At 39.9% G+C, this 19,748-nt stretch overlaps 3 protein-coding genes across 13 annotated transcripts; 1 reads left to right on the top strand and 2 right to left on the bottom strand.

The window, feature by feature from the left end:
- Positions 1-1,184: 1,184 nt before the first annotated feature.
- LOC1275894 (sodium-independent sulfate anion transporter) lies at positions 1,185-3,364 on the bottom strand. Its single transcript, XM_061650357.1, has 2 exons — positions 3,233-3,364; positions 1,185-3,146 (listed from the first exon to the last, which is right to left on the bottom strand). Exons 1-2 carry the CDS (start codon positions 3,255-3,257, stop codon positions 1,378-1,380), a joined length of 1,794 nt encoding a protein of 597 aa, XP_061506341.1. The 5' UTR covers positions 3,258-3,364; the 3' UTR covers positions 1,185-1,377.
- On the bottom strand, positions 3,287-9,250 carry LOC11175665 (sodium-independent sulfate anion transporter). 6 transcript variants are annotated; one of them, XM_061650353.1, is made up of 6 exons: positions 6,731-7,024; positions 6,474-6,650; positions 5,826-6,263; positions 5,406-5,756; positions 4,450-5,333; positions 3,287-3,429 (listed from the first exon to the last, which is right to left on the bottom strand). In XM_061650353.1, the coding sequence occupies exons 2-6, from the start codon at positions 6,559-6,561 to the stop codon at positions 3,373-3,375; spliced, it is 1,818 nt and encodes a 605-aa protein (XP_061506337.1). In that variant the 5' UTR covers positions 6,562-6,650; positions 6,731-7,024; the 3' UTR covers positions 3,287-3,372. The 6 variants fall into 6 exon arrangements, with proteins under 6 accessions (XP_061506337.1, XP_061506340.1, XP_061506339.1 ...); XM_061650356.1 differs by having other exon boundaries at positions 3,287-3,364; XM_061650355.1 differs by lacking the exons at positions 3,287-3,429; positions 6,474-6,650; positions 6,731-7,024 and adding exons at positions 8,973-9,054; positions 9,128-9,250 and having other exon boundaries at positions 4,048-5,333.
- Positions 7,693-15,600, top strand: LOC1275897 (sodium-independent sulfate anion transporter). 6 transcript variants are annotated; one of them, XM_061650349.1, is made up of 6 exons: positions 7,693-7,838; positions 9,658-9,843; positions 13,497-13,581; positions 13,644-14,296; positions 14,385-15,140; positions 15,203-15,600. In XM_061650349.1, exons 3-6 carry the CDS (start codon positions 13,509-13,511, stop codon positions 15,569-15,571), a joined length of 1,851 nt encoding a protein of 616 aa, XP_061506333.1. In that variant the 5' UTR covers positions 7,693-7,838; positions 9,658-9,843; positions 13,497-13,508; the 3' UTR covers positions 15,572-15,600. The 6 variants fall into 6 exon arrangements, with proteins under 6 accessions (XP_061506333.1, XP_061506334.1, XP_061506332.1 ...); XM_061650350.1 differs by lacking the exons at positions 7,693-7,838; positions 9,658-9,843 and adding an exon at positions 12,875-13,227; XM_061650348.1 differs by lacking the exons at positions 7,693-7,838; positions 9,658-9,843 and adding an exon at positions 12,876-13,227 and having other exon boundaries at positions 13,353-13,581.
- Positions 15,601-19,748: the final 4,148 nt, after the last annotated feature.

The following is a 19,748-nucleotide window of genomic DNA, read 5'->3' as shown; positions in this document are numbered from 1 at the left end:
CTGTAGTGCTCCACGTTCTGAAGGGTTTCATGCCGCAGCATACGGGCGCGCACTGCATTCTTGTCGATTAATGCCAGTGGCAGATTTAACGGTACACGGACTGAGCGGCCGCGGGGCCCCGTGGATGGTAATTCCAGCATATACAACAGTATGTATAGTAGTCGATGTTGAAGCTTTTTACCGGCACCCACAGTCTGATGACAGCTCCACAGTATGATTGCAAAATTTTCCTAGTCGATTGCAACACTCCCCTATATGCTTGCAAACTTCCACAGCATGATTGCTATATTCCCCTACCGATTTGCAAAATTTCCTTATATATGATATGATTCCAAAGAACTATTTCCTTATATGATTTAAAACCCTGTATCACTTTGTTTTAATTTAACGACCAACGCATTTGAAGAGAATATTTTATTAATTTCTAATTTTGGCGACACGGGATTAAGGCAGATGTTCTTCTTTTGGCAAAACAACCGCTGCCGGTCAAGGCCTGTCTGTACTCACGTGGCAATAAGCCAAGTAGTCGAGGGATCTCGAATATCCCCCCACTCCGCCAGCAAACCATTACGGTGAGTTTGATTCATAGCCAAATGCTATAATAGTGCTCGTCTGCTTAAAACATAAAAACTTATACAGTAGAACGTCGATTATCCGGGCAGCTCGGGACCGGACGGATGCCGGTTAATCGATTTGCACGGATAATCGTCCAAGAAATGTTAAATTCATATAACAATTATAAAATTCACTAGTTTTATGATTAATTCACTTTCAATCAATCGATTAATCGTTAGTAGAATATTATTTTACTCAATAACTATAGGTTTAACAACTGTTCATGAACAAAACTGAATTTCAAAAACAACACTACACACTACAAAGTTGCACAAAAAACTGGTTGCCCACTTGACTATCGCTGCAAATTTTCGCCGTATGTTTGAACAGCTGTCACATTTATGCGCACGGTTAAGCCGTCCGACGGTTAATCCGCCCCCGGATAATCGACATTCTACTGTAGTATACAAAACTTATACGGAGACCCACTCACGTCTATCTCTCGGCTCGGCTCGTGGGGGAGTAACCTCTTCGAGCTTACTTCGTCTCTAGGTGACAGTCCCTATCTCCTGAGAGAAGGAGGCCCAACCAGCAAGCTGCAAGGCCGCCTACAAGAGGGCACTCCCCACTAACAAAAATAACAACAGTGTGTGTATATTTACTTGGACATGTATCTACTATTGCTTTACAATGGTTCAACTAAAATCTAAACAAATCAATTTAATATAAAACAAATTTTCATTTTATTTCATAAAAATGTTGCTTACGTCTCAATAGTCTGATTTTCAAGGGCATTTAAATTTGAATCAAATGAAATTCTTCCTAAACAGCACTTCTGGTTGGTGTTTGTTGAGCAATGAGCTCCTTGATTATTACGTCTATGCTTTCTTCGTGTCTAAAAGTTTTCTGAAACAAAGTTCTATCCATTCTGAGTAGAGTACATTGTACTGAACGGTTCCATTTCCAGTACACTATTTTCCGATCTGAATGCTCCAGATCGTGCGTCATACTGACGAGTGCTTTCGCTACAGTAGTGTCCACCGAATTTATGTGCAATCCGTCGAGAACGATAAATTGACACTGATGCTTATCTGCTTGCTTAAGAAGTTGATGTTTCAGATATTCCGCGGATGAATACATCAGATTCTGGTCGGGTTGGACGACTAGGACGCAAATTCCATCGATTGTCAAAGGCATCGTCTCAATAGATGGTCGTGATATTTGGTACAGAACAATACACACGTTAATTCCAATACCGACAATCATACCGTACTCTAGACCAAGAAGTAAACAAGCCACCATCGTACACATCATTGGAATAAAGTCTATACGTTTCGTGCGCCAAATTTCCGCAGCTGCTTGAAATTCAACCATGAAGAGCATCGCCGCTATTATGACTCCTGCTAGCGATGCTTTTGGGATGTAGTAGAACGTTTTCGTAAGCAATCCAAGGGCAACAAGTACGACGATTCCGGTAGTGATACCTCCAAGCTGTGTTCGAACTCCACTGTTATTGTTCACTGCAGATCTCGTAAATGATCCCGTAACAGGCATGGATGACACAAACGAACCAGCAATGTTGCTTATACCGAGAGCTATCATTTCCTGCGTGGCATCAATAGGTTTGCCTTTTGAAAAGGCTTTAGCGATAGCAACCGATTCTAAGACGGCAATGAGCGGTAAGGTTATGATAGAAGTACCTAGTTTGGCAATCATTTCCGAAAAACTGTACGATTGCTCGCCTATGGTGGTGCTGAACGGTGGAAGCTGAATTGGTGGCAAGCCAGGGGTCACATTTCCAGTGAGCAGAAAAGGATGCGAGTTTCGAATATCGCTCAGACTATAAGCGAGGAAAGCCCCAGTTATTACTGCTATCGCATTTCTTGAGAGAGCCACATACTTCCCAAACATCCTCCAAAAAATGTTTCCTTTGAGGTTTTTCATTTGCATCAATATCAGTAGAACAATGATAGTGGAGACACCAAGCACACTATCCCACAATCTGATGTCTTGAACATGTTGGAATACATTTATCCAAGAGTCTAAAAATTCGTTCGATTGTCCAGAAATCCCAATTAAAGATTTCACTTGTCCACTGGCAATTGTTATAGCTGCGGCAGAAGTGAATCCAACCGTAACAGGAAACGAAATGAACTGCACGAGGAATCCTAAATTAAGTATGCCGAGCAATAGAACCACACATCCAGTGACGAATGCCGAGAGTATTGCGAATTCTGGTCCACTATTTCCCACGTGTGCATTTATCATGAGCGACATTATTGCAGTAGGTCCAATTGTTACATCTTTGCAGCTTCCTACAATGCAATAAATGAAACACCCCATAAATGCTGAATACAATCCATATTGCGGATCTAAATTGGCTATAGCTGCGTAAGCAATTCCTTGTGGTATAACTGTCAGCGCAACAGAAAGCCCGGCCACAATATCATCTACTAGATATTGCAATGTATATGACGGGAGCCACTGAAGAATAGGTAAACGTTTGAACAATTGTTTGCGTGTAAAGAATCCTCGTGTGCAGGTATATATTATTTCCATAGGCTGTGGGAAACTTTCACGTATGTCTTCACCTGCAAAATTCAAAAAGCAAAAATATTTCGCTAAATCACTCAATCATAGAGTTTGTTATAATTGCTGAAAGGAATACTTTACTAACCGTTTGCTTTGCTTGCGAGTGGCATCTTCAAGTTAGGCGTCTATAACGTTGGAATTTTCTTGTTTTTGTTGTTGTGCTGTTGTTGTTGTTGTTGTTTACCACGGGTTTACTTTCATTGGTTTACAGCTGATTCTGAAAATTCAACCAATATTCAACGCGTCTCTAACAAAATTATTGCTTCGATACTGTTTTCCACACTTCACACAAGTGCACATAAAAAAAGAAATAATACACCATTAGATTTCGCAGGAGATGTTTATATAATTTCTCCTTCTATTTACAACAATAATTGTGCAATCCTGAAAAAAAACAATTCTCAAAAACAACAATCACAAAAACCGCCTACTATGAGTGTGTATGTGTTTGACATGAACCCAGTCAACTAAGTTCTATCATACTAATAGTCGCATTGCAAAGCTTTTCCAGTGTTTATATACACAGTCCTCATAAAGGACATATAGACGACAATAAACAGTTTATTAAGTTCCTAATAGCAGCAATCTTGCATTAGTGTTATACACGCAAACACAATTGCAGAGTCAGGCTCACAAGCTTATCAATGATTCAAGTAGCATGCACCATTTACACACTTCAGAAGGACATATCTTGTTCAATAGTAATTGCAGACAACCTACTCTTTGTGATGTTTAAGGCCTTCATCATAAGATATGTTTTCGATGTAGCAGCCAATCAGAAGATAAGTTTTAGTGTGTTATCGTGAGAATACCGCCTGTTATTTCTTCAATCATGAATCTTGATTGGTACTGTTCAATTCTTAAGCTATCTTAACAATTTCATTTTTTTAACAAAATTGGTATCGTTTGAAAAATATTTTATTTTTACACACTGTTAATGCGTGAGCTTATTCACACAATACTGTAGCGAAACAAAAGAAACCAACGAAAATAATGCTTCGTGCACAGCTAGGACCCCTTTAACGTCTTATTATTGACAAAGCTTTTGTGTCTAACAAAACAGTTTTTTAAGAACTTTTAAAACACGTCGTAAAGAATTAAACAATAATCACCTTTTTTTCTGAGTTTTCAGCAATTACGTTAATTTCACCTGACTTATTGCCACTTTTGTTATGTACTATTGCTCTTCTTCAAACAAGAACATACGAACCTATATTTTTTTTACTAGGGTAAGCTTTCGTTACAGATTTCCTTGTCTAATTGTTCTAATCCTCCATTCTTAAATAGAGGATGGAATTGTACCTTGTTTAATCGTATCAACGTGCACCTCACCGAACGATTCCAGTTCCACAGTAATACTGTGCGTCCTCTCAGCGCTAATTCTTCAATAGTGCTTGAGAAGATTTTTGCGGCCGTAGAATCGACGTAGCTGACATTGCTACCGTCGATTATCACAGTAGTCACTTGAGTCTTATCCGTACGTTTTACTACTTCGTGCTTCAGGTATTCAATAGACGAATAGATAAGGCTCTGATCCGGTTTCACGACCATGGCCTCAATGCCAGAACTCGTACGAAGAAGTGCCTGGTCAATGTTAGGCCTTGACGTCATGTATAGAACAAAACAGATATTCAAAGCTATTCCAATCAACATACCATACTCCAAGCCAAGCAGTAGACAGGAAACTAAAGTCACCATAAATGGTATTATGTCCACCTTCTTTGTTCGCCATATCTCTAAAGCCGCATGAAATTCTATCATGAAAAACATTGCAGCTATCATCACCCCTGCCAGCACGGTTTTCGGTATAAAGTAGAAGGTGTCGGTTAATAGACCCAGAGACAGCAGCACTAATACACCGGTTACTATCCCACCTAGAGGCGTCCTGACACCGCTGTTATTGTTCACCGCCGTTCTAGTGAACGATCCGGTGATCGGCATGGACGATACAAGCGATCCAAAAATGTTACACATTCCCAGTGCGACTAATTCCTGTGAGGCGTCAATCGACTTTCCCTTCGAAAATGCTTTAACGATTGCAATCGTCTCCAGAATAGCAATCAATGGAAGTGCAATGATTGATGAGCCGAGCATTGATGTCATTTCATTAAAAGCGAGCGTTTGATTATTAAGCACTGTGGTAAACGGTGGCAATTTTATAGGAGGAAGTCCTGGAGTAACCGTTCCTGAAATGATAGATGTACAATTTTGTTATAGTTTTTGCATCTTTTTTCTGGTTCAAAGCAAAAAACACGTACCAGTCAAGGAGAAAGGTTTAGATCCAAAGGTAGAACAGTAATACGCCAACGCTGCACCTCCAATGACTACGACTGCATTTCGTGAAAGTGCAAGATATTTACCCATTAGGGACCATTTGCTCCGCAAACTTCGCAGTAGTAAAAGTACACCAATTGTAGTAAATCCCAGCACCGCATCCCACAGCTTAGTTTGACCAATGTGTTCATACACATTGATCCATGAATCGACGAATTCGTTAGACCGACCTGGCAATCCGAGCAGGGATTTCACCTGTCCACTTGCAATCGTTATGGCCGCTGCAGACGTGAAACCGGCAGTCACAGGCATCGATATGAATTGCACCAAAAATCCTGCGTCCGATTCCAAGCATGTCAAGTTTGAGATGGTGTTGTTTACATAGTTATTTCTACTATACATACCTAAGTTTAGTAAACCAAGCATTAAAATAATACATCCTGTCAGAAAAGTTAACAATATGGCAAAGTTTGCTCCAAGACTGCCTACGTAAACTTGCACCATAAGTGCCATGATTGCCGTTGGGCCGATAGTAAGATCCTTGCAGCTTCCAAACACACAGTATACAAAGCATCCCATAAATGCTGAATACAGTCCATACTGGGGCTCCAGGTTGGCCATCACAGCAAAAGCAATCCCTTGTGGTATCACAGTCAAACCAACAGATAGTCCAGCAACGATATCTTCTAGCAGGAATCTTGCTTCATACGCCGGCAACCATTGCAGAATTGGCAGACGTTTGAAGATAAATTTTCGGTTGCAAAAGCCTCCCAGTTTCGAGGTCAGCATTGGTCCCACTGATGGAAATTTCTCGCTGCAATCCTCTTCTACATCGCCGTTTTCTGTTGGGAAATGAGATACAATAATATTAATAAAAAAAAACAGAACAAAAACAATAAACTTCCCCAACAAAGCATGATGCTACTGCCCTTATCAATGTCAAGGTCAACCATTGAACCATTGAAGTGTGAATTCTATCGTTCCAAAGGCATAAACTCGCACATCGATTACGATGCATCTCACGTTCATAATCGCCACATTGTGGAACCTACCATTAAGTTGCTTTTGTTTACGTTCTTCTAGTTCCGATAACGTCACGCAATGTACTGCCATTTTCGGTTCCAGCGCACAACCAACCATAACTTGTAATTTTCCTACTGTTAATCAACACTTACACCAATCACCGTTTATCACTAAGCTCCTCTACATTAAGTATTGTTTAAACAATACTGTTTTAAGAAACCAAAAAAGTAAAAATTATAAACTTTTTTAATGCGTTTTTTTTCTACCGCATACATAGAATACATACATACTGTTTCTACCACTAATGAAAAGGTGTCTTTCCTGATCAGATGTAACAGTGCATGTTTGCTAATAATGCAGTTCATGTGTGACACAAAAACACAACTACCCTGCCACGTGATCTAAAGTTACATTTACACGACAATCAACAACTCAACAACAATGGATTAATGGGACAGGAGCGGGAAGGTATGATTAACTGATCATTTTCTAAATAAAAATTCCCCGATCATGTGTTTCAATACTGTCTGGTGAACTATACAACACTATACTGAACGCCAGCTGCGCTGTGCACTGCCCGTTATATCAGCTGCCGTCATGCCCAGAATTGGCGCTAAATACTTCCGCGCATCGTGCGAGGGCTGCTTTCAAAGTAGCTTGCAAAATATTTATTATTCATGTATATCTACATTTTCAATCGAAATAGCTAATGTTTGCTTTGAAACTCTTTCAGTGCTATTATATAAGGGAATTTTATTTACTGCAACATATTATTTTTTTTTATTAACTGAAACTTTTTTTCTCAGCAGAATTAATCTCAATACTTTTCGATTTGCCGACTTACTCAACAGTTATTGTTAAAGCTCAGTAAACGGTAAACATGCTAAAGAATCTATAGTGTTCAATTTGTTGTTATATATGCTATATTGGAGTAGCAAACAATACTAAACAAACAAGAGCTAGGTACAAAACATCACACAATTCCTTATGAGATTTTCTTTACATGATCTATGGATAAGATAAAGTTTTTTTCAAAATCTATGACCAGACAAGTACGCATTCGACCAGCTACAGCTTCAATCAGTAAAATTCCCATCGTACACCGATGGGATTTCCATGACAAAACTTCACAAACCTGCTGGAGCTTTTTGTCACGACCCCTTCGTAATACATTTTGATATTTGCTGTCTTTTAGTCGATCGTAAGCTTCTGCTCAGAAATGCAAATAATTCGTGTTCACTCTTAACATTCTCACGATCGTGGCAGTGCATTGATTTTTTTTATAAAAAGCGAAAAAGGCGTTAGATTTATACAATCAAATCAATCGAAAACAGCCAGTCGAACTTTTCCATAAGCTTCACAACAATACTTTATACAGTAAACCATTAATAATGGTAAGTATTATAATAACAGCAAAGTATTATAATTACAATCAATCTTATTGTGGTTTGGCCTAGCAAACGTTTGATCCGATGACGGGTTTTTTTTTAAGTTGTACGTATGATTTGACGATAGTAGCATAAAAATTGTCGTTTTGGGGATTTCAAAGTTATGATGTAAATGTAGTTAAACTTAAAAGTGAAACGATAGTTATTGGTGGAACCAGCAACAACATGTGTCGACGATAAAACAAAAATCCGTCCACCCAAAAGTACACCAGACGAATGTGCAAATATTTATCGTATTATCAACGTTGATAAAACAAAGTGTGTTGACTAAGGTCAAAAATAGCCTACGCGTTTTTATTTATAGCTCGCACGCTTTCAATGGGCTGCAACCATGAAATATACACCACGCCACAATAAGCAAGTATGTAACACTCAAGCCTTAAGTGTATTTCGGTGGAGTATTCGACAAACTCTCTCTCTCTGTCTCGAGTTTTTTTTACTGTTAATGTAGTTTTGAGTTGTACGTACATTTATTTTATAAATTGCTAGCTACCTAGATGACATTGGTTAAATTAGTATGATGAACTTTATTATAACATTTTGCTTGAATCTGTATGTATTGTGCGTATGCTGGCAACGAAGACGTTTTACATTCTGAGAGCAAAACGGCTTATTTGCATTCGTAGTCATTGCAAACGATGTTACAAGCAGCCGTTGCTAACTGATTTAAAACTAGCAACAATCATTTATGTCATGCTTCACCAACTGTGGAAAAAAGTTTTTACTCACGGACGAACAGTTTCATCATAAAGTTTAAATTGATAATTAGCTGTTAAATGCAAATTGAATTGAGTTTAATGCAGATCGAAAGGCGAAACTTTATCAGAAATTTAGTGTGTAGAGATTTGTGGTGCGGAAGAATTTAAAAAGTTTTCGCTGGCAATTGGCAAACTCGTGACAGTTATCATGTATTGAAGATCTTAACAAGCACAGAACATGTATTAAATTGTATTTCTTGCCCTTGTCACACAAAAAAAAAATCCATCTGAACGTTGTCTGAATACATATGTTATCGAAATACGGGACGAACATTTAAATCAGTGTTGCGGAACCTATTCCATTTATCTCAAGGATACATACCTCCAGTAAACACTGATTTCAATAACGGTTTTTCGCCTGGTTTTTCCATTTTTACTGTAGTAAAATGTTACACTGGTTTAACCTGTTGCCAAGTACAAATTAAAGCACTTTAAATCGGTTAGCACTTCAAATAGACAGCAAAAGACGTTGTCTACCAGTGTCACAGTTGTGTCCCGAAGAATGAACTGCTTCCAGTATGAGTACAGGAGATAAAATGTTACAGCAGCTAGACGCTAGTGATACTTATAATCTACAGAGCGATTTCGTTTTCTTATCTTCGTGATATCATACAAATTTTGCTTGGCGACAAACGTTTTCACGGCCTCAAGTATTATAAACGCTTCGAAATGTTTAAAGAAAGGAAAACTACAGATTATATATCTGTACTCCAAGCAAGGACATTTCACCCGTAGTAGTACAAGGATTAAGTGTGCCTCTAAAATGCTCTTGACTGTTTCGAGATGTAGCGAGTATGTCATGCAAATAAATAATTAAACTATTTAAAAACATATAACATGCATGCTTATTGCGTATTGAATAAATAAATAAATGAATAAATAAATAAATCAAATAGTGTTGTACCTTATGATTATTTTGCCGACGGTCTGACACTAATCGAACAAGGCATCGAACATGAAAATTGCATGGAATATGACAAGTATTTGTTTTGTGTTTTTTTTTCTAGATGTTTGACGGCGCTCCTCCATAAACGTGATGCAGGTTTATTTGAATCGGAATCTGCAGTGATTAGTGATTTGAATCACGAAGCGAATCTCAAACCTCTGCACAGGCGACCCTCGACATACGACGATTTATTGATACGACGATTTTGATTGTCGATTGACAGTTAAAAGCCATCATTTGGAAAAAGGTAGTATTTTTTTAAATTTCTTACTGATGGCCGTTTTATACACATTAATAATTAGGCGAAAGAACTATGTTTTAGTCAAAGCCTCTATAAATTATTCTAACATACACATTCATAAATATTCTCCAACTAACCAATCTTGAATATTTATATCTTGTTAATGAATTTTTTAGCAAAATCAATACAGTATCGAACATCAGCTGGCATCGCGAAAGAAATGGTCTAAAATTAACAGTCGTTAAAAATTAACCAGAGTCGTTTAAAATTGCTAGAATTTGGCATCGCGATCGCATTGAGTTCATTTGTTAATTTTAACGACTGGTCTTATGCCGTCGTTAAACAAACGACTGTCAAGAACGTATGCGATGCAAATTAACAGTCGTTTAATTATACTGCTCGAATTTTTTCCCCGTGTTTGCCTATATGCGATATCGAGCAAAATTAACAAATGAACTCAATGCGTCCGCGATGCCAAATTCTAGCAATTTTAAACGACTCTGGTTAATTTTTAACGACTGTTAATTTTAAATCATTTCTTTCGCGATTCCAGCTGTTGTTTTAGAACAAAGAGCTCGCAGAAAATTTGTCGCGGCACAAAAGTTGGTCGTCTAGAAGCAGTGTATCTCGAATGTCGCGTAACTCGGCGAAAGACTGTATCATAGATTTCGATTCTTCAATTTCGATTATAACTTTAATTTTACATAAATTCGATATACGACCTTTAGAGCAGTGGCAATGCTTTTTCGCATACGATTTTATCGGATGGCCTGTCAAATTTTTATATGGGATTTGACAGATAACGTTGGACGACGAAATCGCACGTCCGACGTTATCTGTCAAATCCCATATAAATCTCATCCGATAAAATCGCATCCGATCAGCGTTGCCACCGCCCTTAAACTTACGACTTGCTTTGGGAATTTTTTTCGGTCCCAAATACAGTCGTAACTCGGAGATCACCTGTATTTCGAGATACAGTAGAGCGACGTTCATCCGGGCATATCGGGGCTCCCCAATTGACATTTGCTCGAAATTGTTTTTCCTTATCTACTCGATTAGTACTAGATACGCTTGAAATTGAGAATTTGTGTGTGATCAAGTGTGTTTAAAGCGCCAAAATTTGGTGTGTTCGTAAATTAGTAGTTCCTTTATCGACGGACGATGCCGTCGAGCTCAATTTTCATTCATAGCTATGATTTTTGATGAAAAACAAAAGATAATTTTGTGTGACGTTATTCTATAAAAAATGGGTATTATTTAAGTATAAAATGGATTCATAATATTTAAGTATAACATGACCAACTATAACGATAGGAAACATCATTTTCGAGCGAATCTAGAAGAAAGTAACGAAAAAGCCGCATCACAGTTGATTTTAAAGTACTTTTTCTAAAATCTCTTGAAATGGTGCAGTTTAAAAGAAGTTTAAGGTGCCCAAGTGAAATTGTTCGAAATTGTATTTACCTTTCTGCTCGACTAGTACTCGATAGGCCTGAGATTTGTGTGTGAACAAGAGTGTCAAAAGCGCCATGATTTTGTGTATCCGTAAATTAGACCTTCTTCTATCGATACACGATAACGTCCAGCTCATTTTACATTCATAGTGTAGGTAATCGATAAAGAATGCAAGAAAACTCTGTGGGGTGTTATTTTGTGAAAATTCGATATTTTAGGGTATAAAATGGCTAAATCACCTATTATATCGATAAGAAACGTTATTTGCCGGCAAAACTAGAAGAAAGAAACAAAACATACGCATCACAGGTGTTTTAAAGGGCTTTTTTTAAATTCCCTTAAACTGATGCAGTTTAAGGGAAGTTTGAGGCGTCAGTTTAAGGAAAATAGCTCGAATTCTCAATAATTCGTGCTTGAAAATTTCAATTGGGTAATTAACATTTTCGAGCACGAATAGCCGGGAATGCGAGCAAAGTCCCTTAAACTGGAGCCTTAACCAAAGTGCCGCAAATCCACTAAACGACCACTAAACGGGTTCTAAACGACTTAAGCTCTCGACCTACACGGAATATAGAAAGACTTCGTTTAGCAGACAACAAACGACTCATGCATTCTTAATATAGCAAAAAGCTGGTGGTGCCATCTGTTGATGGGATGCACAACCAGTGGAGCTTCCTCGCTTAGATAAGAGCTTTCTCATTCCCTCTGTACTATTGTATGGTTTTGCGTTGAAATTATACATTGTTAGAACTAGAACGGCGATACGATTGTTTAAATACTAAACTCCAATTGAAACCACCAGCACTGAAGCAAGTGAGATTTGAGTAATGGTCGTTGGTGTTGATATCCACGTATCTGGCCACACGACCATTCATATAGATTTTTGCTCAGAAAGTTAGAAGGGTATATAGGTCATGATAAGATGAAACTTGTTGAAACACATTGCAAGAAAAGGATAGCAATATAATGATGAGTTGTAATACGCCATCTATTGAGTAAACCAATGAAGCTATGGAACTTTCTTTTTTTTAATATATATTTGATTTTCCAGTCGTTTAAGCTTAATCTGTGGTGCTTGGGAAACTTCCCTTAAACTGCACCAGTTCAAGGGATTAGTAAGATTTGTTTATAGAGATTTTGAGTCTTGCGACTACATTCATCTTCCAGTTCAAGGGAATTTAAAAAAAGGCCTTTAAAATCAACTGTGATGCGGCTTTTTCGTTGCTTTCTTCTAGATTTGCTCGAAAATGATGTTTCCTATCGTTATAGTTGGCCATGTAGCCATTTCATACTTAAATAATAGCGATTTTTCATAAAATAACGCTACACAAAAGTAACTTTTGTTTTTCATCAAAAATCAAAGATTTGAATGTTAAATGTGCTCGGCAGCATCGTTCATCGATAGAAGAAAATCTTTTTTACGAGCACACCCAATCTTGGCGCTTTTAACACACTTTATCACACACAAATCCACAATTTCAGGCGTATCGAGTACTAATCGAGCATATATGGGACAACAGTTTCGAGCAAATGTCACTTGGGTGGGGAGTAGTCCCTACATTTTTTGGAACTGCGTAATTCTAGAGCCGCCTGTACTCGTATCTTGACAGCTATTTAAGACAGCTTTCAAAATAACAACAAAACATTTGTTTGTTTATTGCCAATTGCCCTCCGTTCTCTGCAAGCCACACGTAATTTGAGAAGAAACATGTTTTAGAATTGCTTTGTGCACAAATCGTATTGTAATGGGTTCAAACATTTTTATAATTGTTAAAGGAATTCAATACTCCTTTAAGTGTAATAATTCAGAGGCAACTTAGGGCCTACACTGTATCTCGCGTACGGCACGCGTTCAACGGCAGATTGATACATAATCTGTCTTATTGGAATGACCTATATTGTGATAATGTAATTGTTTGTGCTACTATGACGGTATTTATCATGAAGGCTAAGATAACGATACTAAGCTGGGTACTCTTTATAACCATACTATCAACGCACTCTCATCGTTGCCGACATCCGTAGTTATTAACGGAATATCTTTATGATACGTTTAGGTAAAAACTTCCTTACCAACTTCGGCACACTTCTTCCCTTCAATTCATATTGCAAACAATTGAAATTATGATGGTTTACAACCTGCGGCATCTATGATTATAAAGAGAACGGAGCTGTAATGAAGAGTTGACGACTTATTTCAGATTTGAAACACAATGAACACAGAAGCAACGGAGAGCACATTGTACACGGTGAAGGAGAATGTAGCGATAGAACCCGAAAGACGAGGTACGTACTGCGCAGATGGGGTGAAAAGTTCAATAATTCATTAGATATACACACGTTTACAGACAGTCTGGATCATCGAGAACATTTTCCCAACTTTGGGCATCACATTGTACGTCAGTTCAACAATTTATGGACAAAAGAAACGGCATTACGCAGGCTCCCATTTTTAAAATGGGCACCAAATTATAATCTTACTAGTCTGGTATCTGATATTATTGCCGGCATTACGGTTGGTCTTACATCTATACCCCAAAGTATCGCCTACGCCACCGTGGCCAACCTGGAACCCCAGTATGGATTATACTCGAACTTCATGGGGTCGTTTATTTATGCTTTCCTAGGATCTGTCAAAGAGATCACGGTCGCCCCAACTGCCGTAATGGCGTTGATGGTTCAACAACCTGTGCTGGACCTTGGACCAGCTGGGGCCGTTTTGTTGTCATTCTTATCAGGATGCATCATGCTCCTGCTGGGATGTTTCAACTTTGGATTTGTGGTGCAATTCATATCAATGCCAGTGATCACGGGATTTATTACAGCTGCTGCAATAACCATCATCAGCAGCCAGCTGAAGTCTTTGATGGGAATTTCCTCTTCAGGAAAGTCTTCTGGGTTCGTCGACACTTGGATCAATCTGTACGAAAACATTGGCGAAACACGGCTTTGGGACTCGGTATTAGGATTTAGTTCGCTGACGCTACTGATTCTTTTGACGGTAAGTTTGGTAACTGACTAATGTTTCATATTTTCTCTCTCGTAAGCCTCTAATCAGCCATTGTATATCACTTTATTATTTATTTCAGCTCATTAAGGGACGCGGCAAAGGGGCTTGGAAAATATTCACAAAATATATCTGCTTACTGAGAAATGCCATGATCGTGCTGAGCGGAGGATTGCTCGCATATATTTGTAGCACTCAAGAAAAGTATCCTTTTAGACTAACCGGAAAAGTGGCGTCAGGCCTGCCCTCAATACAACTTCCTCCGTTTGAAACAGAGCATGATGGCAAACATTACGACTTTGGTGATATGTTACGCATCCTTGGATCGTCTGTGATTTCGATTCCTCTCATATCTATTCTCGAAATCGTATCAATAGGAAAAGCATTTTCGCGTGGAAGGTTAGTAGATGCAACACAAGAAATGCTTTCACTTGGGTGCTGCAATGTGGCAAGTTCCTTCATATCCTCCATACCGACAACCGCTTCGTTCGCCAGATCCGCGATTAACAGTAGCAGCGGAGTAGTTACACCATTTGGTGGTGTATTTACGGGCGCATTGGTTTTGCTTGCGCTCGGACTGCTGACGGATTATTTTTTCTACATTCCAAAAACTACATTGGCAGCAGTCATCATTGCAGCAATGATATTCATCATTGAGTATCGAGCTGTAGCAGAAATGTGGCGTATAAAGAGAATGGATATGGTGCCCTTTTTAGTAACAGTTATAGCATGTCTGTTTTTGGGCCTGGAAATTGGAATTGTCGTTGGCATCGCTGTCAATTTATGCTTCCCTCTCTATCTAACATCTCGTCCTAGAATTACCCATCGTATTATGAATGTAAGTAAGGATGCATTGGTTATCGCACGGCATAATCTCATTTCCATATCTTTTTTTTGCAGGTCAAAGAAGCAACCGTATTGATCATTCGTCCTGATAGCGACCTTGCGTTTTCATCGGCAGAATATTTCCGCGAGAAGATCCTTAAACTAGTCACAAAAACCTTACCCGATATTGTGTTGATCGATGGTGAATGGGTCAAATTTGTGGACAGTACAGTAGTCCGAAATTTGTCTAGCACCGTTAGTGACCTCAAGCAACAAGAACGGCATGTGCTACTTTGGAGGTGGGATAGGAATGTGCGGAATGCTCTTTATCGCTTTAAAAAAGATAAATTTATGCCATTGTTCCGAAATGACGAAAGTGCCGAAAAAGTGATAGAAAATTGGAAGCCAGGATTTGTAAACGATTCTTTTGTCAATAATGTATAAAAATTCACCATTGTGACTTTCTCTTAGCAGTCACGTGCGTTGTGTTTATATTTGTGTATCTATGAGAAATAGAGCTACAACACCGCGCGCGACAAAAAGTAGCTCAATTTTGCAAACAGAGCTACCCGTCTCGCGCGACATTTCTGCTTCGTCCGAAATATTCGAATTGTCAAGTTTGTTTACGAGCCAGATTAATGATAAAAATTACATTTGAACTCATTTTAAACATTAAAAAAATAAAAATAAAAATAGTTTAAAAACACGTTTTGAAGGCAAATCTTGATTTTGATTTTAATTAATTAAGGCCGGGGGATATTGTCCGTACTCGCTATTGTAATTTCGATGTTCACTAGCGCATCTGGCGGCGGCTGGTGAAAGCTTTTTTTGGTCATCGAGGGAATGGTCGGGCTGAATCTCAAAATAAAGTATTATTTTCATCGTTTTCCATTGCGAAAATGGATGCAATGCGTCCAAACATGTATATATGTGTACCTTTAACAAAACTTTTACTGTCCGATTTAAATAAAACACATAGAAAAATAACATATTTTCTTCAGCAGCTCCAAATTGTTTGGAAAAATGATTCGGTCAGTCACTAGACCGGGTCCAGGTGCGCTAGAGAAAATTGAAGTTACACTAGCGAGTACGGACAATGTCCTCCGGCTTTTAAAAAAGCGTTTTTAAAATGTTTTTATTTTATTTTTTTCAGTAGCGCTTATCTAGCTTCGTTTGATACTTTGATTTATCCTACAACACGTATGACCAGACATTGTACCCGTACGTAACATTTACCGTGTGCTTACATTAGCCCTCTCGAACCTTTCAAAACTGAGCTACTGGATACCCGCAAGTGATGGAAGACTCATCCATCGAACCCATCGTACCCTCAACTCCATATAATTTTGAAAGGAGTTCGATGGGTTCGCTACTGGCCATTGACATGTGTAAACAGGGTTTTGTAAGACATTATATTTTATTTTCTGCACAAAGCTACAGCATACCGCACAAGTCCTATCTTGCCGACTTCTCAACATCGTCTATCTGCCCGTCTGACGTTTTCACCAGTGTCAAAAGTGACACACAAACTAAGGTTATTAAAGTGTGACGTGTGTAGCGAGGTTTATATAACTAGCGAGCTAAATTCAATGTTTACAGCTCGGCCGTTCCTGACAGTAAATTGTCCTCAATTTGTTTCTATAGTGTTGCTGGGGGTTTCAGTTAAAGGGTCACAATTCACCGCAATCCACGACCTCAACTTGTCTGACTCTAAAACGCTATCATATGGTATCTGACTTTGTTTAAAACCATCGACATCACGGATTACGTAGCGATCATGTGGCAATCGTTTATGTATGACATATGGTTCTTTAAATTTAGCTACAAGTTTTTTATTTGTATTGGGAGTATTATCTATGTTACGGATGGCTACTAAGTCTCCTTCTTCAAACTCTAGAGCAGGGCGATGTTTCTTACAAAACTGGTTCATGTTTACTTGTTGTTATATTTTCGTTTTCTTTCGAAGAACGCTAAGAAACGTTAACGCGTTACTTCCTTCAAAACGATGGGATTGGAAAGTCCTTGTTTATTATTAATAACTCGTAAAACGATTTGCTACCACTTTGTTCCACGACTTTTCTCAAGCGCGCGCCATATCTTTCTCCTCGATCGGCACTCACGCATCGTGCCGAGCGCGCGTTCGCTGACCTCCCGATAGATCGCACACACACTTCGATCTATGCCCGATGAGTGTCCTCGGTAGCGATCTACGGGATCATCAGGTTGGCCCATAACATCTCCCCCTTTTTATTGCAGCAGGTACCCATCAAGCCTACGCGGGAATCGTCTGGACCTGTTGGACCGGCGTGGCGATTGTACCGGCTGCTGACGTCTTCTTCGTTGGACAGGTACTGGTCGTGGAGATGGTAACGGCGGTGAGGAGGTCATACCACGGACCCCGTCGGATGATGATGGTAGGAGCGGTGAGGATATCACTGTAGGGTGCTCAACTGGCACGACATCTCTTGGTCCTTCGATGAGCAGATCTAGCGGCAATTGCGTACGAGCCGCGAGATTAGTTGATTGCTCTGAACTGCCGATGTCCCGTTTCCGCAGCTGGTTTACGTGACGGCGATGCATACGGCCGTCATCCGTCTTAACCTCATATATCACATTCCCTATAATGCGAACAACCTGCGCGGGAACCCATTTCCAAGAGTTGCGCGAATACCACTTCGCGTAAACGCAATCACCACTCTTGAAGCCCCGACCATGTTCCCCAGGCAGCGTTTCAGTGGTCGGCGGAGGCTTTAGCAGTTCCATCGCTGTTCTTATTTTTCGATTAAACATTGCCTCTGCAGGCGAGCGATGGTTTTCGAGAGCGGCGTTGGGCGTTGATCGGTACGCTTGGAGGAAAATATCGAGAGCTTCTCCGTGGGACGCTCCACCTTCTTCTATCTTTTTGACCGACCGTTTAAAGGTGTCGACGAAACGTTCTGCTTGCCCATTCGACTGTGGATGAAACGGTGGGCTTGTAACATGTTGTATGCCTTTGCTACAACAGTAATCGGTAAATGCAGTACTCGAAAACTGCGGCCCGTTATCGCTCACAAGTGTAATGGGGAAACCAAAACGAGCAAATACGCCTCTTAATATAGCAATTGTTCCAGCAGTCGATGTTGAATTTGCCTTTATAACCTCTGGCCATTTAGTATTTGCGTCGACTATCACCAAATAAAACTCGCCGTTAATGGGCCCTGCATAATCGATGTGAATTCTTTCCCAAGGCTGTTTAGTGGCTGGCCAGGATAATGGTTTCGTATGAGGAGGCGATTTTGCGGCTACCGCACATGCATGGCAAGTCTTAACGCACTCGGAAATGTCCTCATCCAAGCTAGGCCAGTATACATAACTCCGGGCAAGTGCCTTCATCCTTTGCATCCCGGGATGGCCTTCGTGTAGCTGCTTCAGACATTTCTCGCGTAATCTGGTAGGGATCACTACCCTCTCCCCGAGCAAAATGCATCCTCGAACCGAAGAAAGGGCTTCGCTTCGATTGAAAAAGCGTGCCAGGTCTGCACCGTAGCTCAGGTTTCGAGGCCACCCTTCCATGACGTACTGGTGAACCTTCTTCAAGACTGCGTCAGTATTTGTAGCTCTGGCAACGTCTCTAAAATTAAGAGGAAATGCATTAATGGAATTTGTTGCTACAAAACTTACATCCTCCTCGAGTTCGGCGCTGGCTATGATGTACTCCGGTTCCGGTTTGGCATGTTCCCTTATCAGTCTCGATAGTATGTCGGCGTTACCGAACTTAGTAGTGGGAACATACTCGATGCTGAAGTCATACAGCTGCAAGGTCAGTGCGAATCGTTGCAGTCTGTTTGCCGTGTAAACCGGAATACCTTTTTTACTGCCGAAGATTCTTACTAGTGGACGGTGGTCTGTCTGCAGGCAAAAATGACGACCATACAGCATCTTGTGGAACTTAGTGACCGCAAAAATAATGGCAAGACCTTCGCGGTCTATTTGGCTGTACCTTGTTTCGGCTTGCGTTAGCGCCCTTGATGCATGTTGTACAACCTTTATCGAGCCATCGGCGTATTTATGGCTAATTGTTGCACCAAGTCCAACTGCTGATGCATCTGCAGATACCACAATTTCGGCGTTCGGGTCATAATGTGTCAGCAGTAAATCGGACGAGAGAATTTCCTTAAATTTGCTGAAGGCTCGATCACATTCCCGAGTCCATAAAAATTTGCTCTCGTCTTTCAATAGCATATCTAGCGGGTATCGTAGGTCGCGCATTTTCGAAACGAACTTTCCATAGTAGTTGATCGCGCCTAGGAATGAACGTACCTCGCTGATATTTGTTGGTGTTGGCAGCTTTTGAATTATGTCGATTTTTGCTGGGTTTGGTCTAAGGCCACGACTATCGACGATGAAACCCAGATACTCTATCTGCTGCATTTTGAACGCACATTTGTCTGCACGGATAGTGAATCCGAATTCCTGTATTCGGCGGAATAGATTCAGCAGATTTTCATCGTGCTCGCGTTCCGTTTTGCCACCAACGATTACGTCATCCATATATCCGGATGTTCCTTTTAGTCCAGCAAGCATGGTGTCTATTAGCTGCTGGAATGCTGCAGGAGCTATTTTGATGCCGGGCGGCAGGCGA

Source organism: Anopheles gambiae, chromosome 2, assembly GCF_943734735.2.
Source record: "Anopheles gambiae chromosome 2, idAnoGambNW_F1_1, whole genome shotgun sequence".
In the NCBI taxonomy this organism is placed as follows: Eukaryota; Metazoa; Arthropoda; class Insecta; order Diptera; family Culicidae; genus Anopheles; species Anopheles gambiae.
The sequence above is the reverse complement of the archived record's forward strand: the minus strand, read 5'-3'. Positions and strand labels throughout refer to the sequence as shown.